At 33.2% G+C, this 24,368-nt stretch overlaps 1 protein-coding gene across 2 annotated transcripts in view; it reads left to right on the top strand.

Annotated features, from left to right (window-relative positions):
- The window catches only part of LOC147073335 (synaptic vesicle glycoprotein 2B-like), a 42,152-nt gene that overhangs the window by 17,363 nt on the left and 421 nt on the right, over positions 1-24,368 (top strand). Inside the window, exons 1-10 of one of the 2 annotated variants that reach the window (XM_085945230.1) lie at positions 4,193-4,371; positions 9,994-10,100; positions 13,258-13,419; positions 14,988-15,150; positions 16,566-16,687; positions 17,633-17,877; positions 18,618-18,778; positions 19,339-19,492; positions 21,986-22,281; positions 23,686-23,813. In XM_085945230.1, the coding sequence (XP_085801356.1) occupies positions 10,016-10,100; positions 13,258-13,419; positions 14,988-15,150; positions 16,566-16,687; positions 17,633-17,877; positions 18,618-18,778; positions 19,339-19,492; positions 21,986-22,281; positions 23,686-23,813 (1,516 nt within the window). In that variant the 5' untranslated portion in view covers positions 4,193-4,371; positions 9,994-10,015. Of the gene's footprint in view, positions 1-4,192; positions 4,372-9,993; positions 10,101-13,257; positions 13,420-14,987; positions 15,151-16,565; positions 16,688-17,632; positions 17,878-18,617; positions 18,779-19,338; positions 19,493-21,985; positions 22,282-23,685; positions 23,814-24,368 lie in introns of those variants that run through there. The other variant, XM_085945229.1, reaches the window with a different exon arrangement.

The raw sequence follows: 24,368 nt of genomic DNA, 5'->3' as shown, positions 1-24,368 counted from the left end.
CTCACCATTGTAAAATTGTAATCTGGAAGAATAAAAATAGATGGTATAAGTATCTACCTATTGGAAATAAAGAATTTGTAGTAAAGTGGTAGTGAGTGGAGTTAATTCTTACAGTAACAACCTGCCCCCACCTCACTGTAACAACTAGCCCCTTTGACCCAAATAAAATTGAAATTGTTATAATATTAATAATATTAACACATTAACACAATATTACTTCGGTAAATAATCTAAATATGAGCATAAATATGTAGATTTTTAATAGCATACTTTAAAAAAACTTACCTCTTATAGGTAACAATCAAACTTCAAATTCGGCCAACAAAACTTACTTTGAGACACGAAATTCACTCAAAATGGTTTTATTTCAACTGCATACAATCAATGCAGGCGACCTTCGTCGTAATATTCGTGATGATCGTCATAGTAACTTCGTCGTAGTAATCGTGATGATTCGTCGTAATGTTTGTGATAATTTTTTTCGGGGGACCCAAATTCAAAGTATGCACTATTGACTTATCGGAATCATAATTACTGAATTCCCTAAAAGTGAATTGTTCAATATAATTATCGAAACGTTTTTCCTCATTGTTCCATTACTTTCTTGAAGAATTAATCAAGCTGTTTACCTGGTAGCTTAAAACGTACACCTTTCCTTGTTAGACATACTTATTTATAATTAATACTATCGACCGAAGGTACTTGAAGGTATTTGCATTTAAATTGCAATGGATTTAAGCTTTGTACTATTACATTTGAGTCGTTTTTTGCGTGTCTGTTTCATGTATGTATTTAAGAACTCCGCCATTCTGGGCAGTGTTGATATGTGTGCCCCTGATAACTATCTTAGAAATAGAGACCATCAGTTGTTTATTCTCCCAAGGTGCAGAACCAACCTGCCACTGGTAATGCCAATTAGGAGGGCAATAACTGTGTTCAACGAAATTGCTTCGGGTGTTGATATATTCCACCTACGTGAGAATGAGTTTAGGTGGACGTTGTTTTATAAATTCTTAAAATAGGGTCTGTTTTATATATCATTGTTTCTAAATGTCATGCTGTGAACGTCTTAAACTTATACTTTGTAATGTCCACAATATGTTAAAAAAATAAATAAATTGAATGTATATGTGTGGATTTGTTATTAAAAAAAAAGTAGCATGTAAGAATATTTGTCTAATATAACTTTTTAAAGACTGATCGGTGTTATTGATATATCTCATTAATTAACTTCATTAAATTCCTAGTATTGACAATTTTAGACCTCTTGAATGTAGTATTTATTGATTATTATTTAATGATCTATTATTAGTGGTTGACGAAGTATAGGCCTATTGATTATATTATTAGTGATAGGAGTTTTTCACAAACACTACAACTATTCATAATTTTTTGACTTAATAGGTGGTGATAAAGTTTTTACCTACTTTATTGTATTAATTTACTATATAAGTTAAAATTAATTGTATTCGTTGTCAGTGTGTATTTACATTTTGTTGAGTGCACATAGTGCCTGAAGATGCTGAAAAGCGAAACCCAGGTCGCAAAAAACGACTCAAATGGAATAGTACAAAGCTTAAAGCGATTAGAATTTATTTAGTATTATTTTATACCAATATAATATAGAATACTTATTTCATTTTTCGTACTAACACAAGACCAGCGGACATTTTTTTTAAAACACACTGCTGTACGTTCAACTTGACATTGCTGCACCAAAGAAATAACACACATATATGACGATGACGTATTGACAGTGGATTAATCATTGATTTATAAATTTTAAACATAGTGACCTGTTTTACTCATATTTTTTAAGCTATTCTGAGACAAAAATAATGCTAATCTCACGTATTGATTTCTTTTAGCTAAAAATTCCATGACAAAACAGAACAACGATAAATATAACTATGACCTTTCAGGAAAAATAAAAATTTTAAATTGAAATTGTCCTATCTCTATTATGTTGATAGATTTTTAATACCACATATTTTCAATACGCCATAATAAATCAAATTATATACCTAATTTCTGCATTCCTAATCGCTAGAAAGCCTCAAATAAACGGGACTTTACCGGCAAGCTTAGGATATCTCATCTTAATCAATATAATATGTTCAAAATGATTGGGTGACTTAGGTACAACGAAATAATGACCTACCCTAACCTAACCTAAAAAGATTCCACAAAAATTGATGTTTCATTTTTCCCCTGACTGTTCTGTTTTGTCATTTTTGTTTTGTCCGGTTACCCTTTTAGCATATTATAAACTATTTATTTTCTCACTTTTAGTCCGTATAGGGTTTTTTGTAAGACTTATTTATTATTGATTGTATTTAAGTGCTGTGGAAATTGTCTTCGACGCAAATGACAAGGTATAAAAAATCCGTGCAACTAACATCAAAGGGATTATAACATAACCACTCAAACAGAATATATCAAGTAGGTATATAATCAGATTAGTGGCTTATTTTTGTATACCTGTACGTCTCTGTATACAAGTACAATTGCGTACGTTGTATGTATAATTCAGTTCAGTCCACTTCTAAATACAGAGATCACGCATATTGAAAGTCGCATTTATTTTCAAAACCTACTTAAGTCACAAGTTTACGCAATATACTACTTTTTTTAAATAGCGTGTTCATAAGATTCACATTCAAAACCTACTCAAATCCAAATATTGAGTTGTAAAACCTACGTAAATTTTTAAATACTAAATATTTTTTAAAGGGTGCGTTCACATTAAAAATCAGGCAAAAATGGAGTTATTATTTATTACTTTATCCGCCAATAATTTTAACCTGTATTATTTTTTATGTGTTTTTTTCTTATTTTTGTCAACAATTTGTTTCGTGCAGTTAGGCAGGTTTTGATTATAAAGTGTTAATACATTAATATATATATATATCATTTGAAAACACTTCTAAGAAATATATATAAGTATTGTAAAAACCACAAGTTAATTTCGTCTCAATTCGAAATGACACGCATAGCGTAGTGGTCAGCGCGTCATATATATATTTTTAAATATTTTTTCTAGTTATATATTTCTCAAAGGTGTTTTCAAATTATGTACGTTCAATAAAAGAATGTTACATTCTTAAATCGTGTGAATTATTCGTTGAATAAAACAATAGTTTATTACAATATGTCAGTGGTGGAAGCTGGAAGTAGGCTGTTAAGATCCAATTTAAATAGTACACATTAAACTTTGTCAGGCATTCATATATGTTTCTATTGAACTAAGAATACAATTTGCAGATGGTGCTGGTTAGTTTTTAAAATTCAATAAAAATATAATAGTTTAGGCATGCTATGGGCGATCCGACAAAATAGTACACACTTTTTCAGTCATTCTTATTGGTATTTGTTGAATTAACAATACATGATATTACAGATTGTGGTTAAGAGTTAAGATAAATTCATTAGGCCGTGCCTAAACCAAACCATAATCGATAAAAAATATTATAATTAGCATGATTTTTAAATGTGTTAATTAAAAATTAATTAACAGGTCGCCAGTGATTGTGGGATAATTTTAGATATTTTATAGATAGACAATTATTTTTTTTACTAATATCTATTATGGCAATGTACTTGTATGGTATTGTACACCCACGGTGTCCGCGCGGCTTAAGCATTGGACTATCACGCCGTGGGTCCCAGGTTCGAATCCTGGGTCTGGCAAGTGCACATATTGTTTTTCAATTTGTGTGTGAGTCAGCATATGGACCTAATAGATTGAGCAAGTGGCTGAAATCCATTTCTCGTAAAAAACAAAATCTCTTAATACAAACCTCTACTCTGTGGAGGCTCATATGATCCTATTAGGATCGGACATGGTCGGAAAAAATAATATGGCATGGTTTTCGCAGTGTCTATTTGAATTTAAAAAAAAAACCATCAGTAAATAGTACACTTAGTTCAATTAAAACTAATGCATATATACATACATACTGACAAAGTATATTGTGGACTATTTGTGTCGGATCTTAACAGTCTACCTCCACCCTTCGCCACTTCAATATTTGAAAATTATTATACTCATTTCTTTAGTTTGTTTAGTTACTTCGAGTCATTATGCGCGTAGTGATATATTGGTACGACGTCAATGTGTCAATTAATAATTATTATTGATCAGAGATGCTTGTCTTCATCCCGCATATCATTCGAATTCAAACATCGTCTGGAGCAGTTGGTTGCCACATTAAGTAGATTTGTGCATCCTCTTGTTATCGAACGTGATAGAAAAGTGTGTATTGGAATATTTATCGGTGACATCTAGTGGCGGATTTATAATTCATACAATTAAATACAATAATAATTATTAGTTAGTGAAGAAATAATTTTATTATAACACAATTCGAGGTACCTATTAATCCAAATTGCTTTAGAAAACATTTATTTTTTTTCCATCAGGATCCGCGTTACCATTTGAATGTTATACAAATAAATAAATTCTAAATACGTAATTACAATATTAAAAAATAACTCAATCCGTACTTATATAAAAATATAGGTATTACAAATTGTTTTGTGAAGTGTAATTTAAAAACTAATATATATATATATATATTATTATTATATACATATAATATATCAGTGGTGAAGAGTGTAGGTAGGCAGATCTGCGGGTCTATTCTATAGACAAGGCGACTATCTACCGCTAAAGTGATATTATAGTGCTAGTATTTATTACATATTTATTTTGTATTGAGGTATTATAATTGTTACAATAAGTTAGCCGTCTAAACAGTCAAAACTGTCTATCTCGCTCTAAATTTTATCACAGCCAAGAGAGATGCTGTTAAAATATAGCACTTATTGCAACAATTACAACCAACGTATTGTAATTGTTACAATAAGTGCTAACACTTTGATACAAACCTACCCCGAGTTAGCCGTCGTATTTATCACTTTATCACTTTAGCGGTCGATGAAGTACAGAATAGACTTACTGAAATAAATAGTGCACAGTAAACTTTGTCAGTCAAACGTGTTTGTTTTCATTGAACTAAGATTACAGTGTGTAGATAGCTTTTGTTAGTTTTTAAGATTCAATTATACCCTGCATAATCCAAGGCATAGTAGATAATAATTGTCAAAAATATTCGTTTATATAGATAGAAGAATATTTTTTGTCAATTATGGATTTCTAGGTAGGGCTTAGCGAATTTTAAAAATCTAACCAACACCATCTCTAATGTAATCTTAATTCAACGAAAACAAATAAGTACGTATGACCATTGATATACTACTGGATGAATCATATGCTTCTTAAAATGACGCCCGATTTTCAGCGACTCGGCCAGTGTTAAAGCTTACTGTTTTAATATCAGCGGACTTAACTCGATATAAGCTCACTTAATATTTGTCTCGAAAACGACCTGGCAATAATTATGAGTAAGCCCGATCTAGTTTGCATCTTACTCTAACTAATAGTCAGCGCATGACGACTTGCTCTGTCCGCTCAGACATGAATTTTTGGTAGCTTGCAAGCTTTGGGTTGCAGACACCCTTAGAGTCACTATTCCAAGAACGCAAATTTAGTTTTACAGCCAGGGCAATACGGGTGAAATTCGGGAATCCATGTTAACGGTCTTAACGCATTATACCTACCTACAAGGAAATATTATAAGACGATATTCGTAATATCTTCTTTTTTCTTTTGTGGTACATTTTTAAAATGACACTTGTATGGGAACTCCTCATCTAGTATATAGTATATCAATGCGTATGACAGAAAAAGTGTGCGATATTTTGCCAGATCACCCATAGCATACCTTAAGTATTATGGTTTGGTTTAGGCTGGGTATAATTTAATTTTAAAAACTAACCATCACCATCTGCAGATTTTATTCATAGTTCAATGAAAATAAAGTATCACAGACAAGTATAGTGTGCACTATTTATGTCGGATCTTAACGGCCTGCCTCCACCGCTAGAAACTGTAATATTATATTATTTTTAACGCTACCTCAGGCCATGAGGCCCAATGACAGTACAGTTAGAACGTACGTTATATCCGGTCAAATGTGAAAATTGTTAAAAACATCATGTTAATGTTATAACTACATGTTCAGATCTTAAATCATGATAACCGAAAGTTTTCGCGTCGACATCTAACATTAGCGTCACTCCACAATGGCTGTGTCTGGATATATCATCGGAAGATGAATAAACTGGATTTTGTTTGTGTTTTATATAACGGACTTTCGGCTTTAACGGATACTCCATCACCCGCATTAGTCCGTTATATCGAGGTTCTACTATGGTATAATTAATAATATAAGTGAAGCAATCACAGTCACCGAGGCTTTGAGAAAATCGCATAGATATTGTGACCTCACCGGGAATCGAACCTAGCGCGAAACAGTGCCTCACGCACTGGACTACGAGGGCCACAATGGCTGTGGCAAAATAATACATTTATATAATATTATATAAAGAAATACCCGAAATATTTTTATTTAAAATGCGTGAAAAATATAATTTCTGTGAATTATTCAGGCTTTAACGGATGTTTTACATTCGGTGCATTTCTGTGTATTATGATTTATTGTTTTATGAAATTTTTAATGTTTTTCGGAAAGCAGTCGGCCGGGAGAATATCTTTATAGAGGCCTTCGCCCTTGTTCTCATGCACATTTTGGGTAACCGAACAAAACGGAACATGATAAAACAGAACAGCCAGAAGAAAAATGAGACATCAATTTTTGTGGAATCTATTTAGGTTAGGTTAGGTTAGGTAATTATTTCGTTGTACCTAGTCACCCAATCATTTTGAACATATTATATTGATTAAGATGAGATATCCTAAGCTTGCCGGCAAAGTCCCGTTTATTTGAGGCTATCTAGCGATTAGGAATGCAGAAATTAGGTATATTATTTGATTTATTATGGCGTATTGAAAATTTGTGCTATTAAAAATCTATCAATATAATAGAGATAGGACAATTTCAATATTAAATTTGTATTTTTCCTGAAACGTCATAGTTATATTTATCGTTGTTCTGTTTTGTCACTGTTCTGTTTTGTCATGTAACCACATTTTGCACGTATGTGGGCCTGTTTTTTTTTAATCAATCGGGATTTCCCCAAATGATGAAATTTTGAGTTCTCGAGATTCGGGATTTCCAGAAAAGAATTCTCGAGTTATCGGGAAATTAAAAAAAACCTATAAAAATCCTAAATTCAGTGTAAAAACAGACAAATTCCAAAAAAAATATGATTTTTATAATTTATGTAAGAATACAAACAAAATAGAAGTAATAAAACAAAAATAAGTCAAAACATTTTTTATTAAAATAGGATTTTAAATAACACATACTGTCAATCGCTGCGTCTGACAATCGCATACGCTTTTGAGATACAAAATTCCCCGATGTTACAAAAGTTGCGCTCATTTTGAGTCGACGTGGCTTAATTGTGTTAATGCCCTGATTTTTTTGATAATAAAGAAATCCCGAATCCCGAGAAAAGATTCTCGAGATCCGGGATTTCCCGAAATGTTAAAAATTTCAATTGTCGAGATTCGGGAATGAAAATCTCGAAAATCTCTCGAGAATTCCCGTCGGGAAATTCCCGAAACCCAACTCTACATACTAGTAAACCATGTCAACATGACCTATTCTGGATCAGGACAGCTGTTTCCTTGAGTCAAGCCGCAGTCAGGCATCATTAGCGAGGGGTACAAGACTAGTAAATGCGCTCCCTAAAGACATGGACATTTTCAATGATGTTACTTTGCATTTTGTTTTTGAAACTTTATTATATTGTATATAATTGTTTATGTTTTTATTACCATTATCATTTTTTTCTCTCTTGTGAGAGTAATATTTGTTATAATTTAAATCTCATGTTGTAAACGTCCTGAATTTTGACTTGTTATGTCCGCAATGTTTGGTTTTCTTAAATAAATAAATAAGGGTCAAAATTTACAGAAAATATATTGTCGTAAATGAGTAAGTAAACAGTCTTGAAAAAATATATAAATCATCAATCCATTAACATTAGCGTTACAGGTAGCAAAGCATATTTGGTTATACCTTTTTTCAATCCCATTAGTTTTGGATAGTGTTAATATAAATCGTGCATCCAAACTGTAAGCAATAAATTAATGACATATATTTTCATTTTTTTTTTCAAAATTAATAACTACCTATTTAGATATCTAATAATTAATAAAAAATATTAAAAATTCCCATAGTTCGGGGCGTAACATTTTAACAGTGCACAACATTAAGGGAGGAACGCAATTAATATATATATTTAGAGTAGATTTCGCGTTGGTGACATTTTTGCCTGCGTCGCCATGTTTTCATACGGATTATCACTAAATACTTAGTAGGAGGTAGAATTTTGAGTGTATTTTGTAATTTTATTTTCTTAGTCAGTTATGTCGAGGTTCCGCGAGGTTTAACAAAAATTTTCAAGAGTCCGCTACACGAAAAAGATTGAGAAACAAAATTTTAAATGAGAGAATGTGCAATGATAAATACATCATCATTTAATATGTTTATGGATATTTTTATAGTGTTTATTTCCCTATTAAAAATGGATATAGTGTAAATATGGTAGAGATCTTAGGTTACTTGACTATTCTGAAAAGAGGTCGCCACTAGGGCCGTCATGTTGAAAGGAAAAGTATTGATACCAGTGCATCTATTATATCCACAAGGCTGCTATCGAGGGTAATTTATCATATTTATGTATTGTGGTATTATAATTGTTACAATAAGTTAGCCGTGTATACTGTCAAAACTGAATATCTCTCTCTAAAGGATAACACAGCCAAGAGAGGTGCTATTAAAACATAGCACTTTTTGACAGTTCTGACGGTAAACTTAGTGTAACAATTAACCGCCTCAATACATAAATATGATAAATTACCCTAGATAGCCGTTGATAGCAGCCTTGTGTACAGAATAGGCTGGTATCGGTATTGAAATAAAAGTTTCGATACATTTTTTGACGGTTCTAGTCGTGATTCGGAAAATGTTGGGAACCGACGCTCTAAATTATTTAAAAATTGCAAAGACATCGTTAAGTAAATTTGATACATTTATATTTCGTGATGAACAAAAATTAATAACGTCATGAATCTAGCATTAAAAAATAATGCAATAGGAAATAAAACAAACGATAAATAAGTAGGTACCTACATATTACTGATTTTATTCTATTTTTATCATAGCAAATACGAATGGTGGTTGTTTAATAAATAATGAACTTAATTATAATAAAATGTTCATTACCATAAATTATCCTGCTTAGTAAGCATTCATAAAATGAAGTTAAACAATTTACATAATGTTAAAAAAGATACATCGATAGTAAATCCGGGTTATCCATAAAAGCGTTAGTTATAAAGGGTTTTGACATTTTTAATTTTAAAAAAAATCTCATGTTTATTGCATTTAGATGGTTACATGTAAATTGTAGGTATGCAGTTCATCGTGGGACACTTATTCGTGCGCCGCAGTATGTGAAACATGAGTTCGTATAACTTTTATCAAATGACGAGTTCTTCATTGAACATTTCACCGTGGAATACATTTGTACGTATCTTACAAAATGCGGCGATAGTTTGCAAATAGTACTATTCCAATTAAATTAACCCTAACCTAACCTAGCCTATACTAGTAACCTCATAAAATTCGCCACATGTTGTAGCATACGTACAAAAATATACTCCACGGTGAAATGTTTAACGAAGAACTCGTCATTTGATTAAATGTTACACGAACTCATGCTTCACGTACTGCGGCGTACGAATAACTGTCCTGCGGTGAACTGTTTACGTACAGATTTCCGGATACTCATTTAGATACGTCTTGAATCTTGAATAATAAAGCACAATATGTTTTTAATAAATTGTATTTGTTTACATGTTTCGTAATTCTGTTACTGAATGCCCTTTCCCTCCACCATGTGTGATAAATAAAAACCCTACTATTACATATAATAATTTTGATGCTTTTTTTACAGTTACATATCATCACGAAGCAAGATGGCAGAAAAACCAATACAAACGATAAGTGGACAGTTGGAAATTTCATCGACATATAGATTTGAAGATGCCCTAAATCTCACAGGTAATTAAAACAGATATATCATCATCATCATCAGCCTGAATCTATCCACTGCTGGATGAAAGCCTCTTCAAGATGCTCCCACTTCTCTTGGTCCTGTGCATTACGTTGCCACGTACTTCCGCAGAACTTTATCATTTCATCGATCCAGCGGCCTCTACGTCTACCTTGGACGTTTTGTACTTCTTGGATACCACTGGATGACTAAATTTGTCCAACCATTGTCTCTTCTTCGAGCTATGTATCCAGCCCATCTTTATTTAAGGCTTTTAATAAACTCTATTACATCGCATACCCTTGCCTGCTTCCTTATCCACTCATTCCTCTTTTTGTCCTTTCGCGTTATGCCCAGCATGCACCTCTCCATACCACGTTGTGCTACTCTAAGTTTCTGGATCTCTCTTTTACTTAGGGTTCCTGTTTCACACGCATATGAGATCACGGGAAGCATATACACTTATAGGTAAATCTTGATTTCATTTCTGCATTTATTTAGCATGGTTTATCTTCCTCTATGAAAACTCTATTGATTCCTGTCATTGCAGACTGAAGAGAAAGCCGATACATTCACGACTGGTCCTACCTTTCCTCCCCTCCCGTTGTTGTCGATGGATGACCTGTCATTGTCTATAGAGTGCTCATACTGACGCGTCTCTCGTGTTCACTTATATATGAGTTAAATGATACATAATACAATAGCATTAATACACCTTCTACAAATGTAATGCATTGATCAATGCTACATATTTTTTTGGAAATCGATATTACCATCGGTTTTTGTGTGAAGAACTAGTCTGACTTTGACAGCTGATGAATAACACGAATGTATATTATTTATAAATAGCACAGATAGTTAATATATTTGATGTGAGAATTATTTATAATTCAATTTGAAACGAGAAAGGTCGAATCAATATGTCAAGCAATTTGGGATCTGATTTTGACAGCTGGAAAGTGGACCACTCGTTGCTTGTGCAAAAAGTTATGCTCAGCTTTATTAATCTAAAGATGGCGGTGTTCCTGTCCATTGCCACTATTCTTCAGTTAGTGCCGTTGTACGCATAAACCACAATACGTTGCGTTAAGTAGCAGGAATTCGCAGACCAAGTGTGTGAATATAGGAATATTATATGAAGAGATCCGGAGAAGCCGCATGCCTATTAATACAGGGATAAGTTACATACGGGTATGAATGACCGTGTCCGAAAAATTGTACGAATGCAGTTGGCCGTATCACAGTTAACCGTGAGATCAATTCATATCTTAATAAAAAAAAACTTAAAAAAAAAACGTAGTAAAAATCACCAGACTACAAGGGAAAGACGGAAGAAGGTAGGTATGTAAGTAAATTAGAAATACAATCACATCGGATATGTATTTTATATAAAATTTTCAAAGAAGTGTAAATTAAATTTTTTCATTAGAGTCGAGAAATTTCCTTTTTTTAAGGGGCTTAGTATGAATATATCTTTACCATATGCCCCACGATTTCCTTATATATATATGAGTTTATCTATAAACTCTATTAAAGACAGTACATTTTTCACAATAGTAAAAAAATGCCATGTAATTCGACAAAAAAAAAAAATCTAAAAAGGACTTAAAAAGTTCTTAAATGTATATTTTTATCAATTTACTACTTCAATTCAATAAACAGTTTCATATTATTGTAAAAACAGCATTTTTATTATTTTTAAAACAACATAATTGTGCAAGATTTCACTATGACTGTTTAATATATTTTTTATTTATAATAATATTATGAATATCCAACGCATTTCAATTGTTTTCAAAATAATATACCTATACAAATTCTTTTGAATTTTTTTCGATGTGTTTTCTTTATTTTTTCCAAGTAAATCGTAATTATAATAGATAGGTATTAAGGTATCTATCTAACAATCTTCTTCTAAAACTATAAACGCCTTAAATCGAAAACGAATTAAATGTAATAAAAAACATCTTGAAAATAATTATTATTATAAGTGAGAAAGAATGTATTGTTTTAAATATACATTGGTTAAATATATATATTATGCTATGACGATTCAATATAATATGTCTAAAAAACTCGTTTCTTTTGTTGCCATCTTGCGTCACATACTACTGTCATTTATTGTACAATATGCAACTACGTCAAAGGATACCCTTATTTATTTTACAGCAGTTTCTTATAACATAGATTTTATGCCAAAGCTTCTGTTATAGATAGTTGTGTTATATATTCACTTAATTGTAAACACAATGGCATACACATGATGAGCAAAGACAACACTCTCCGCATTATATGTGGTTAATCCATATAGAGCCTGTCAGCATCGCTATAGAAGTTGATAGTTTGCCCATCTCTATTGCCATTATAAATAATTATAAACCTTTTCTTATCTTTCGTTCCATACATTTTTTGTTTTACGTTAAGTGGCTCAATACCCCTAAGACTCGGCCTGATTAAGTAAACTAACTGCTACTGTCTGCATAACACACTTAGCCGCCTCTGACGTCTAAACTCGCCTTGTCTGCCACACAGCCATAAATCAAATCTGCCAAGAACGTCAATCCAGTGTTGCATATGAAGACCGCGCACATCTACCTATGGACAGTCGCACGTAACCTTCGAAACGTATATATATTTTGATACGTTGAAACATTGTACGATACAACTTGTCGATTGCAACAGTAGATATATTTTTCAAACTAAAAATTCGCATTCAACCAATCGGCGGAGCTCCATTTGTCAACGTGTGTTTTGTGAATAACAATGACGTCACATCAACGTATTAGACACGTTGCAAACGAGATGAGTTTTGATGTGCGAGGCGGCAAGCCTCGTCGTACTGCAACATGTCGAATGTCAATGTGATTTTGTTGGAATTCACAAAACACATGTAATTAAATATACCCCCAAACACGGCTTGAAAGCGATTTATTAGTTTGAAAAAAAAAACAGCTGGTGTCACAACAAATTTCACGCACCATTGGACACAGTTATAACACCAAAATGTCGCACTTCAAAATTAATTTTGGCTAGACGTTTGATGTCACTGTCCCGGCATGGCCTCGCCTATGCGCATGGAAGATAGTTGTAACATTGCTCCCAGTTTTGGTCTATGACCATATCCCTGGGCTATTTTTTTAAAATATAACACGTTGTTTTTTGCAGGTTTCGGAAAATACAATGGATACATGACAGCATTATGCGGATTTATCGGAATGGCGATCGTCTTAGAAACAATTGGATTCAGTTACATACTACCAGCATCACAATGTGATCTCTCACTCACTCTCACACAGAAGGGGTGGGTCGGAGCAATACCATTTATTGGTAAGATTAACTGCCTTTTGTGTGGAATTAATATAATTTAGGTTTCGGTTATGTAGCATATCTGCAAAGGCCATACTGACAATATTATTATACTACACAGGCGTGAGGTTCAATAGTTTTAGTACGAAATCATACACATGAGCAGGGTTTGTTTGAGGGAAACATGAACGCGTTCGAACATGTACCTAACCGATTTTTTTTTAAACAGTACATGTTCAAACACGCGCATTAACATCATTTTACTCCCTACTTCAATTATAGTTTGTCAATTTACGGCTACTGCCGTATGTTGTAGCTTAACCACTGGGGAATGCCAAAAGAAATGGTGTATTTCAAAAAAACACTACCTTATTCTTAGGTCAATAATTATTATAAAGCAATCATTATTCGTAGGATGTTTATCACACTTGAATGGTCAAAGACATAGCTTATAATCAGTATCTTTAGAATTATCTTCAAATGTGTTAATCTTGCCCATTTTTGAATAATAAAATGCCCAATTCTTGTCAAATTTAGTTAGATTATCAATATATTTTTTTATCGTAAATATTTCACTATAATAATCTCAATATAAATTATACTGATGGTTTTATAAATGTGTTTAAAAATTAATAAATGTAAAAAATCTTAACACCACTGCACATTTATGTACTGAAATATGACTATATTCCAAAACATCAGAGCGAGAGGTTTAAAAGAACACTATTGTATGTATTAAAAACACTTTATGCAGTCATCAAATGTTTAAAATAAATATAAATGATAATAAGGCTTCAAAATTATATTAATAGATTATCTCCAACGTTTAAGGTATGTCCAGGATCATGCTTTGAAAATAGAACAAAAGCTCCATTTTGACCTACGCCGAGCATGTCCCCCCTTGTCATTTTTCAGTTAAATATACCAAGTGATTCTAAAGGTATATATTATAGAAAAAGAGTTGGCTATTAAAAGTCACTTTAAACCATGTGAAAATCGTTGACAAAGTTGACTGCTTGTGTCATAACATACATTTTTAATGAATAATGTGAGTTGTGTCATCAAGGCCTTTCTAACCAGGGAGGGGGCTCTATTTCTCATAGTGTACCGTGTCTGCAGCCTTATGAGTATCATATATATATATATTTTTAAAAAATAATGTAAATCGACTCATTCACTCATTTTTTGCGATTATCTCAAAACTCGATTTGTGGAATATGTGAGTTATGGCTCTAGGCACACCAATTGTCCTAGAACCGTAATTTTTATCGACTATTTTGAAAATATGTGTCAGAAGGATTATTACATAGCAACTACAAAAACGATTTTTTGACAATATGGTTTTGACAATGCTGTGTAAAATTACTGCGTTCTGCAGACAAATAATTAATACGATATCTTTGACTAAGTGTATCTCTGTAGTATTATAATATATTTATATATTATTGAAAAGTTTTAATATTCTGTCGAAATCTACCGCGAATGTGAAACAATCAACAAAGGTGGTATTTTACTTACATGCATTATTCATATTTGCTGAGCATACTAATAAATGACATTTAATATTATAACGGTTTTTTAATCTGCAGGCTTAATAAGCAGTTCATATGTTTGGGGATTCCTGGCAGATACTCGGGGTAGGAAAAAAATTCTGATGCTGTCCATGTTTCTCGGATCCGTCTGCTCTATGATATCGAGCTTTTCTCCAACTCTGCCAGTTTTTGCAGCCCTAAGGCTCTGTTCATCATCATTGTAAGACTAAAAAGTTTTTTTTTAATTTTTAATTTAAAAGATAAAACGGATTATTCATAGGTATGTATTTTTATCGAAATTTGAATATTTGAGGACAGTCGGCTCGCTTAGCCTTGGTCCAGGCAACTGAGTAACATTTCTATCATATTAATCTGTTCTGTGGTTTATATGAATTTTTTCGATAAATAAACACTTAATTGATTGTTGTGACGTGTTTTTCTTCGTATGAATAAAATTTTTCTTAATATTGAATTATTATTTAATTTATTTTAAATTTATAATAAATATATAAATACATAATATATATTCTTAACACTACAATATGCCATGAGGCCCAAAGACAGTAGTGTAGTGATAAATTGTGTATTTAGTATAACAAGACAAACAATCACAAATACACAGATTTTGAGAAAAATCACATTAATATATTGTTAATAGGGATTGCAATATTTATCCCAGTATTATATTATCCGGTATCCCAGTATTTTTCGATACCGAAATACCAGTTTTAAAAATCAGACAATACCGATATAAAATTATTTATTGAAAGTGGAAACAATATGTATTAATTAGCATAAAATATTTAACAGGACAAACATCAACATCTCTATCATATCTTACATTTAGATATTTTTAAAGGTTTACATATATGTACATATTTAGATGTATGGGCTTCACCACTCATCAATTTTTCTTTAGTTATGTTTTTCTTATGGGTGTGAGGACGTCTATGCCTTTTCCGAGATGATGAAAATGGAGTTCATAGCCTTGTCAGGTTGTGGTTCACTTGGAAATAAAGCATAAAAATGACTTAAAAGCATTGCAAGATTAAAAAAAAAATGTTGTGAGAAGCAAAAGTGACTATCCAACATCGTGATATGAAAGCTAAAAAATATTAATAAATCAAAGAATTTAAAGAATTGAACGATAAAATGGATATAAAATATTACCTTCCGAGGAAGACGTTGAAGGTTCCGGTATAAAATCTCCACCATCTTCACTATTATCACAAAAATAACCGGATAAAGATGAATCACAACTCTCACTGTTTGCCATTTTGAATGTTGGTTAGTCGTTTTTTGTTTTAATAAAAAAAAAATCGTAGTTGCCAGAACAACTTACAGGTGCTAGTGTTGTACTGAATTCGTATTATGGCTTAGTCGTATCTGGCACTGATAAATTGTTGATGTCCAAGTAGTTTGGAAGGAAAAAACTATATATTTAAGAAATGTGGGTTAGTCATGTCTGGTCCTGAGACAATTGTGACCTAGTGTCTTAAGTACGCACTGGACTCTGATCAAATTCCAAAAATCCTTTACATTTACAATTTAATACATGAATACATTCTTAACGTATGCCAAATTTCAATCTGTTTTTTTTTATATTTTATAACGAGAAGTTTTTCATTCTTTCAGAATGTCAGCCGGTAACGCAGTAATATTTCCATACTTCGGAGAGTTCATGCCGAAGAAATATGTGGACTCAATGGTTTCCGTCCTGTCCACCATTATCGTATTCAGCACAGCCGTTTCATCATGTAAGTTGACATTTAAAATACATTTTATCTAATTTGCCATGCCTACCTCTCTTTCCAATTATTTTCGTTTTGATCTCATTCTACAGAGCTTATAGACCAACAAGTTTTCACTACTGCGCTTATAGGAACCTTGTAATGGAAACTGGTACCAAACATTTTTGAATTAATTGTATTGGAATTGCTTAATTTAAATACATAAAATAAATATACTTATGCTGTATGTTTAGCATAACAACGAAGCGAGTAGGTAATTCAATACGATTTATTAATAATTGATATTTTTTAATTTATCGATAGGTTTCTAATACCATTAAAAATACAATATAAATATCACATACAAGATTATCAAAATATAAATTTGAATCCAGTCGCCATAGACTAAAGTTTTGAACCGAGATTTGGTGCTCAGACCATAAATTCCAAAAAATATAACGCCTACGGAATCTTCTGAAATATTATACAAATAATGAATGCGCATTTCGTTCACGTGACTAACTTTAATGCATATTATGACACAGACGTAATTATTAAAAAAATGTCATATTCTATACCACGTGTTTGAGTTTATCCCGTTTTATCTACACTCGAGAATCGTACCTTCGACATATCCAACCTCGAGAAGGCACATCCAGAAGATAACCCACTTATTTGTGTATCCCACACAAAAGGAGACAGTCCCATACTACCCATTTCAGTATCGAATTAGTAAAATGTTTGCATTTTGTTATATGGGTCCGGAATGTCTTCAAATATTTGACTTAACTATTAAAATTAAAATAATATTTAACACGTGTTTAAGTTAATCCCATATTTATCCACACTCGAGAATCAAGCCTTGCTGCAACCTAATCCAGAAGGCAACCCACAATTAATTTCAAAAAAAGTACGAAAAATAAATATAACATTCATGTTAATAGTTTAAAATTTTCTGTTTGATATTTCCAGTGATTGCATGGGGCGTCTTATCGCTGGACTTTCGGATACCCATCGATTTTCTTGGCATAGATTACAGACCCTGGAGGTTGATGATAATCGCCTACGCCCTTCCGTTCATATTGGCTGTACTGGCCATGTTTGGAGCCAGAGAGAGTCCAAAGTTCTTGATGAGCCAAGGAAGAAACGAAGAAGCATTGCAGATCTTGCAGAGTATGTATGCAGTTAACACAGGAAACAAAAAATCTGATTTTCCGGTAATAATTTTAAAGTGATTGATTTATTCCTCACCCCATTTACATTTTGGCGTCAGGGAAAATCGAATACAATGAATAGCATGAAAGTTTTAATACCCTGGTTTAAATCCTAGAAACAAAAAAGATCTATAAACTGTATTTGAAAAATGAATTGATAAATTTCAAAAATTGTCACCATGACAATAAAGATTAGCAAAGAATATTTAATGTTTATAAATATCAAGACAACCAAAAACGTGCCAAGGGTGGCTGGCGCTCGGGTACCAGCCCCCAAAATTGCCCCTCCCCTAATTAAATAAATATTTGTTAGTGAAAGTATGACAGAAGTCATTAAGAATTATTTTTTGTCATCGAAATGTATTACAAATATTATGACATATTGCTTTTGTTATTCATAAATCATATTTCTGAAATACAATGTAGGGTAATATCTTAAATTGATAAATATGTATTGAATGAAGCACGGAAGCACAAATTATTAAAGAATATTTAATGAAATATAAGAAAATTGCGCGTTTTTTCATCATATTATAGATTTTAGTTTTGCACCATTTCCATTAAAATAAAGTTTAGTATGGCACGCAGTTTAAAAGCACAAACAGTTTCATTCAATGGATGGTCTCTTGAGTGTACTGCATGGCTTCGTACGGGATTTATTAGAACGGCATGGAAAAGGTTATTAACCTTTAAAGGCGGGATTTAGTATTAATGTGCTATGATTTTATTATTTTTATTTTTAGGTAAAAACTTTGATCTTGGATGAAAATGAAATTCTGGTCGTGAAATCTAAAGATTTCAGTTTTTGGGAGACAGTCGTCGACCAGACAGCTCCACTATTCAAACCACCTCTTTTGACACATCTCTTAAAGTTTTTGGTTCTAGCATTTGGAATATATGGATGGTAAGTAGATGGCAACATTAAACTGTTTTATTTTTCTGCGTATTGTTTTGTACTGCATCTTCCATAATGCTGAAAAGATAATTTTGAATGTGTTTTTTGAAGCTTTTTTGTAATTTTAATTTATTAACTAAATAACAGCTTCATTATTAATATGTCACCAGTAACGTCCTGTAAGGGCGGGCAGGTCATGCGTTGCATATGGCGGCACATAATAAAGGACGCGCGAATGAAGGAACGAATACAAATATTAGAACTCTTAAATGCAGTGGCGGTTTTCCAGCAATCAATCCAGTTGCCCTACGACCGGGTCTATTATTAACCCCCTTGTTGTGGGTTGGGGGGGCCCAACCCACTGTCACATTTCAACACTAAATATTTCAAAATTAATTTATAAATAAATTTAATTGTCGATTTATATGTAATCTTAAAATATTTCGTTGGTTTTGTGACGTCAAAATTTCTACAACACCCCCATCAATCATTATCATATTATATCTGAGCCCCCACTAGGACGTGGCGTCATATATGGACGACCCTATTGTCTTTACATTTGTTTACAGTGCGAATTCATTCTTCGTATGGTTGCCTGATATTATTGACAGATACTACGTCGGGATGGACGCAGTTATTAACCCTGACGACAAAAACTTCTGCGACATGATGGGCGTCAGGAGTGAACTAAGGCGCACAAATGCCCTAATGTATAATTCTACAGTAAGTAGAGCTATCTATCTGTTAGAAACGGTCGCTCATGAACTACCAGTAGCTCGCGTAGGATATTTTATCATATTTATAAATGTGAATGTGATTTGTCGCTTATAAATGTATCCTCAGCTATTACTGTGGAATCTGTATAGCCTTTCGTCCCAACAGAAAAGTATCCAATTTTAGTTCGAATTGCGCTCAAAATGAAGGCATTGTTTTGTTCTACCTACTTGTGTGATTCAACGTTTTCCAATATGAAGGTGGTTAAAAGTAAATGTATAAACACTCACAGATGTACCTACATATTGATAATTGCATTCAGATGGGAGTTGTGAAATTGTGGAAGAAGGTGAATGCTATTCTTTTCACTAATTATTTTTACTTTTACTCACACTTACTTCAAGATATTTTTCAATTATTATTTTGTTTGGAAATAATTAAATAATTAAAGTATGCATTTTATGTTTTATTGGAAGTCCGATGTCTTAATTTCTTTTAAGTAATATAATAATATTATGTATGGCAGGCGATGGCCGCGCGGCTTAAGCGTCGGCCTATTGCGTCGTGAGTCCCAGGTTCGAATCCTGGCTCTGGCAAGTACCTACACATATTGTTTTTCAATTTGTGTATGAGTCTGTAGCTGTAGTATAGTAGCGATCAAATATCTATTGTTTAATTATTCTGCAATAATATATTCCCAGCGAATCAATTTCCAGTAAACAAATCTTAGCTAGATCAGCAAGTTGATTGGCGATATTAGATACGGTATATTATTACATCATATCACAGCACATTATGTCATTACGGTGTATTAGCCGAATAATCATTTTTCATGGTATCATATTTTCTTACGACTGTAATAATAAATAATATTTCACAAGCTACTTGATTTAAAACGCTGACTCTATAATTAGTCCAATATGATTATGTACCAGAATTTAATGTTAATGTATTACTTTTTATTGTATAAATAACGAAGAATAATTTATCTAAATGTCACTCGAATCTAAGTACCTAGCTCGTAACTATCTCAGTAGATTATATGTACTATCATTGTATAATATACTATTGTACCGATACGCTGCTAATAAATCCCACCTTGCTACATCGTAGACTTCATTATCATCATCCTCAACCCACACATCGAACACCACAGTAGTGACCCAACAAGTCCGAGTATGCACCTAATAGGTTGATCAAGTGGCTGACATCCATTTATCGCAAAAAAAAAAAAAAACAAAAATCTGTTAATACAAACCTCCACTCTGTGAAGGCCTATATTATGATCTTATTAGGATCGAAGAAAAAAAGGATATAAGGACGATGATAAAAAAATATAAAGAAGAAATATGACGTATAAGTAGTTCACCAGACAATTTCAATTTCTGAAAGTAGCTCACATCGTTATTGAGTTTGGAGACCACTGAGTTAGAATATACCTAGGCCCGGCAATATGTCAAATGCTGCCAAGGCATAAAATATTATGTTTTCCATGGCTACCAAATCTCCGCACTTCATTCTGGAATTCATTCTGGAATCACCATAGAGTGTTGTTTTTTTATACCATGCCCGATCCTAATAAGATCGTATGGGCCTCCACAGTGTGGAGGTTAGTATTAACAGATTTTGGTTTTTACGAGAAATGGATGTTAGCCACCTGCTCAACCTATCAGGTCCATACTCTGACTCAAACACTATTTTCCCAGGATTCAAACCCGGGACCCACGACGTTATAGACACGAAGGCCAACGCTTAAACCGTTCGACCAATCTTGTTGTACTAAATAAAAATATTTTTTATTCAAGACATAGGTACAGGTCAATAGTGTACCATTTTTCATTGAAAATATACAACTTGGAAATATCCCAGAAACACTCTGATTAGAAAAAATCATTAAAAAACCTTCGACCTAGTGAGATTTAAATAATGTACGCGTATTTTGCTTTCCGGGCGAGGGCTCTTACCACTAAGCTACATGTACAAGTATTTATTAACCATGCAGGCGTTACTTAATAACTATTTAAATTTCATCAACAATGTCTACCATCCTCGTAATTTAAATGAAAGTGATATTATTACTAACCAGATTCATATGAATAGAAGCAGGGCTGGATTTACCATAGGGCTTAATTAACAATTCAGGACACCCCTAATTTCTACCCTCAGGACTTTAAGTAGTTGACAGTTGGAAATATAGAATGACAGATAAAATGTTAATTTCGTGATCACTGCGTTAATTTATTTACTCACATTTAGTAATACAATTACAGGCATAGAGTGATTAAATCTAAACGCAAACAGGATCCAGATAAATTTATAACAGGTTAAGTTTCAATGTATGACTGATCGAAATTGAACTATATACAAATAAATTTCTTCGTAATTGCATGGTGTTGTCTATAAGCCAGTGCAAAAGCTACATTCGAGCTTATTTTTTTATTAAAAGGTGTCGCTATTATACTTCTCTATTGTATTCTGTATTATCATTTTTACTGATTTCAGGAGACTTCCGATGTGATATGCGTCGAAGATCTGGCGGACAACACCTATATCCTGATGATAGCATTCTCATGCGTCATAGCAGTCTTGAACCTGATATTAGCGGGGATGTTGAGGCTCATCAGCAAGAAGTTGGCCCTCATCGTCATGTTCGCTTTGGGTACCATAGCTGCTCTCACGTTGGACTTTGTCTACAACAAAGTCTTGGTCTGGATATTCCTTCTAATCTTTCAGGCTAACGGTATCCTGATTGGTATCATTAATACTTATGGTGTTGAGCTGATACCTTCAAAGTACAGGTGAGAAAAATCATATTGTTTAATTTGGCGAACTACACGGCTTACATTTACCTTCGCTATTCAAACAAGTCTTTCGAGGGACATCAGTTAAGAAAAACCCTCTTCCGAATATATTGTCCTTATGGGCAATTCAGGATGCAAACCACATCCACTGGGAATGTCTTAGAATGTGCTCCGAACGGGAGGAGATGCTCAGGTCGGTCCAACCAGCTGTTGGGCCCATCCGACCGTCCAACTTGGTTGCTACTAAGGTCAATTATCTTGCATTTTAAAAATTTGTGGCGTCTTACTGCGGGCGTGAAGATCTTTTCATATATTTTTTACTGTCCGTATGATTAGCTTCATTATTTTTGTTATATATACACTAGAATCATTTTTATTTTTATAATTTCCCTGTGCTCTTCTCTCCCCGGCACTTTGCATTAGAAAGTAACTTTAAACTCAGTCAGAGCTCACTTTGAGCGTAGCAACCTTAGCCCTGGGTATCTTCTCCTAGGGCATTCCCGGCCTAAAACTGAACTAGATGCTTCACATCGCCAATGTAGGGCCACGTGATACGCTCGATTAAAATCGGATGTGGTGCGTGGCGGGTTTTGGTTTGGAGGGATAACTTCAATTGTCCTTATGGAAACAAAAAGTTCATCCATTTCATTTCATTCATTTTAGCGAGATGTTCGGCTTGAATTCATGATATTTTATGGATCATCTTGTAGCATCACAGATGTTCGCCCAGTTCCTAGGGGGTATACCCCATTTCTTATTGTCTACAAGTTTAGCTTTTACCTGGCCTCTGAGCCCGAGTCTTATTCCGATGTACATTGTAAAGCTACCTAGTTTAACTCTAACCGGCTCTCACATCAAAACTCGTCCACCTGCAACGTGTCGAATACGTCGATGACGTCATCGTTATTCACAAAACACACGTTGCCAAATGGAGCTCCGCAGATTGGTCGAATGCAACTTTTTTGTTTTAAAAAAACATCTACTGTTGCAATCGATAAGAAGCCAGGACGCATACAAACATCTAAGAATTGGTAATTCCTATACCGGCATGCCGATCGCCGCATCCAACTATCTATACGTTTCGAAGGTTACGTATAACTGTCGCTAGATAGATATGCGCGGTCTTCATCTGCTGCAAGAGATCGACGTTCTTGATCTAGATGTGAGAGCCAGTTTAGAGCTTCCAAACATTCTTTTACCCTTACCGCTAAAGTCTGGAAGGGATCGCGCGAGGTCAGCGTCGTCTAGTATAATATATTATTATTTTTCAACACTGTCCACAACCCACTACGTCCCGTGAAAAATCATAAAATGAATAAATTGGCTCTTCTTGCAAACAGGTTGTGCCCCACTGTATTAAATCGACTAAGTAACAATGTTTTTTTATTATTATAATTTCAGAAGTATGGCAATTTGTCTAATAATGATGTTCGGAAGATTAGGCTCTGTCACAGGAACCAACTTGATTGGATATCTCATAGAGACGAATTGCCCAGCAAACTTTTACGCATACGGAGCTTTATTATTGGGTAAGTAAACACTGTAAAACTAGCGTGCGAAGAGATAACTTACACCTATTTCAGAAGTTTGGTAGCAAAAATTATTTAAACATAGGTACATAAGACATAGGTACCTAGACAACACTGATCAGTATGTATCCCATATATTTAATTTTTTACATTTTTTACTAAAAAGGTTCGAGGGGGGTAAGGTTACATGTAAATTGTACGTAAAACATTTCACCGTAGCACAGATCGCCATAAGCTTTCTTATTCAATTGTATTAGTTTCAATATGAACATTAATTCAATTTTTATAGTTGATTTTGGCAAAATTCATGAATTCAAGAATGACAGATGAAACAAGATGGCGGAAGAATTACAACTTTCAATTAACAATGTTCGTCTGATTTGATTGAATTTCAGTTTAGAAATGTATAAATGTCCAAAATAAATCCAGGACATATAAAGACATGCATTTTAATGTGTTTCTATACATAATGGAGGTCTAGCACAAAACATTTTTATACAATGTATCAGAGAAGTTAAAGTCCCTCCACCAAACCCGCCCCGTACCACCCTCGGT

This window comes from Rhyacophila brunnea, unplaced genomic scaffold (genome assembly GCF_057557595.1).
Source record: "Rhyacophila brunnea isolate RB1 unplaced genomic scaffold, BYU_Rbru_1.0 scaffold_18, whole genome shotgun sequence".
NCBI lineage: Eukaryota > Metazoa > Arthropoda > Insecta > Trichoptera > Rhyacophilidae > Rhyacophila > Rhyacophila brunnea.
This window is presented reverse-complemented; position numbering and strand designations above follow the sequence as displayed.